The 1,561-nt window shown below is 42.3% G+C and overlaps 1 protein-coding gene across 6 annotated transcripts in view; it reads left to right on the top strand.

Annotated features, from left to right (window-relative positions):
* The window catches only part of ep400 (E1A binding protein p400), a 47,599-nt gene that overhangs the window by 42,789 nt on the left and 3,249 nt on the right, over nucleotides 1-1,561 (top strand). For all 6 annotated transcript variants that reach the window (XM_014023429.1, XM_014023428.1, XM_014023431.1 and 3 more), the window contains 2 exons: nucleotides 423-558; nucleotides 737-891. In XM_014023429.1, the coding sequence (XP_013878883.1) occupies nucleotides 423-558; nucleotides 737-891 (291 nt within the window). The remainder of the gene's footprint in view (nucleotides 1-422; nucleotides 559-736; nucleotides 892-1,561) is intronic.

Raw genomic sequence — 1,561 nt, forward strand, 5'->3', positions numbered from 1 at the left:
GCTGATCATCTCACGGAGTACCTTCATTCTCGGACCACGTATTTCTGTCTCTGTTGTTAAATAAATATTGCCATAACAAGCTCTATTGTTCATGGAGGGTCATGAAAAATGTCAAGTCATTTACCATTTACCAAAACCAGCTTTAAGCCCCACAGTTCATTCCCCACTGTTTGAAGTAGATCACCAAGTTTAATCAGAGTCTTTAGGAAGATGACATCATTCTTCTGTTCAAATCAACAGTTATCAGTTATAAAACTTCGCTCACACTGAAATCACACACAAGACCTCCGTCTGATACTGATGCATTTGTCTGGCAGAGTTCTTGTATAATAATTTATTCTGTCTAAACTCCTCTCAGCTAATATTAATGATTGAGGTTGTGTCATTCTTCATGCTAATTTATTCTTTGTGGGGCTTCACAGGCTCGAGGGCCAGCTCAGGGTCAGATTCAGGCCCAGGCAGGACACACTGCTCAGGTGACCCTGACTAAACCTCCTGTGGTGTCGGTACCAGCTGTGGTGTCTGCACTGCCAGTAATTGGACAGGCACAGAAACCTGGTGGGTTGAAAAATTGTTCATTTCTGTTTTCACACAAATCGATGGTCTGGATTATATTCTCTTGATTTAACTATAAAGCTACATTAACTGTTGAGAAAAGAAAGCAGCCATGTTTGTTATTTATGTTTACAGTCTGCTGGTATGACTTGTTGTTCTACTGTTTTCTGTCCTGTGTCAGGCGGCCCTGTGCTGGCGTCGCCTTTCCCCCAGATGCAGGTCCAGCAGCTGATCCCCATGAAGAAAACCCAACATCCAGCAACCATTCAGGCTGCAGCTGCAGCCCAGCAGAAAGCAGGGCTGCCACAGCAGGGACAGGCTGCTGGACAGCAGAAGGTAATCACAGCTCACCTACAGCCACTGTCAAGTAATCAGCAACACCCAGAAAAACATGTCTGCTGACATGTATGCATGTCAGGGGTGAAGCTCCATCGGACCATGGTACTCAAAAAAACACAAATATTTTGAACTGTTGTAAAAAGAAAGGTGGGGGGCATCAACTGATGTGTCTAACAGACAAGGATTTATGGGTTATAAATTAAAACTGCACTTTTAAGTGAGGATTATCGTATTTATTCAAGTATAATACGAAAAATTTAATCCATAAAATCATCCATAAAGTTGGGAGGTGGTATTATACGCAGATAAATATTTTTATATTACTTATGTATTTTAATTGAACTATCGGCAAAATTATTGAGTCCGGAAATGAAGACCGCATTGTAAAAAGCAATTAAAAACGAGCTTACCTCTGACACTCCTCCGTGCTTCAGAGCGAGATAATAACAGATCCAGGCAGGTGACATGATGTGAAAAAAAGGGGGAAAAAAGCAGTCCTGTCAGCTCAGTAATGATAACAAACTAATGACATTAGCGTGTGACTGGGCTGCTGCTGGAACAACAAACACACGGCTGCCGTCTACCGGTGTTCTGAAAAAGTTTGTATCCCTGAAAAAAACATTTCCCCACCAGAGGGGGCGCTCACGAGTAGGAAGTAATCTGCTTT

Source organism: Austrofundulus limnaeus, unplaced genomic scaffold (assembly GCF_001266775.1).
Source record: "Austrofundulus limnaeus strain Quisiro unplaced genomic scaffold, Austrofundulus_limnaeus-1.0 Scaffold369, whole genome shotgun sequence".
Taxonomy (NCBI): Eukaryota; Metazoa; Chordata; class Actinopteri; order Cyprinodontiformes; family Rivulidae; genus Austrofundulus; species Austrofundulus limnaeus.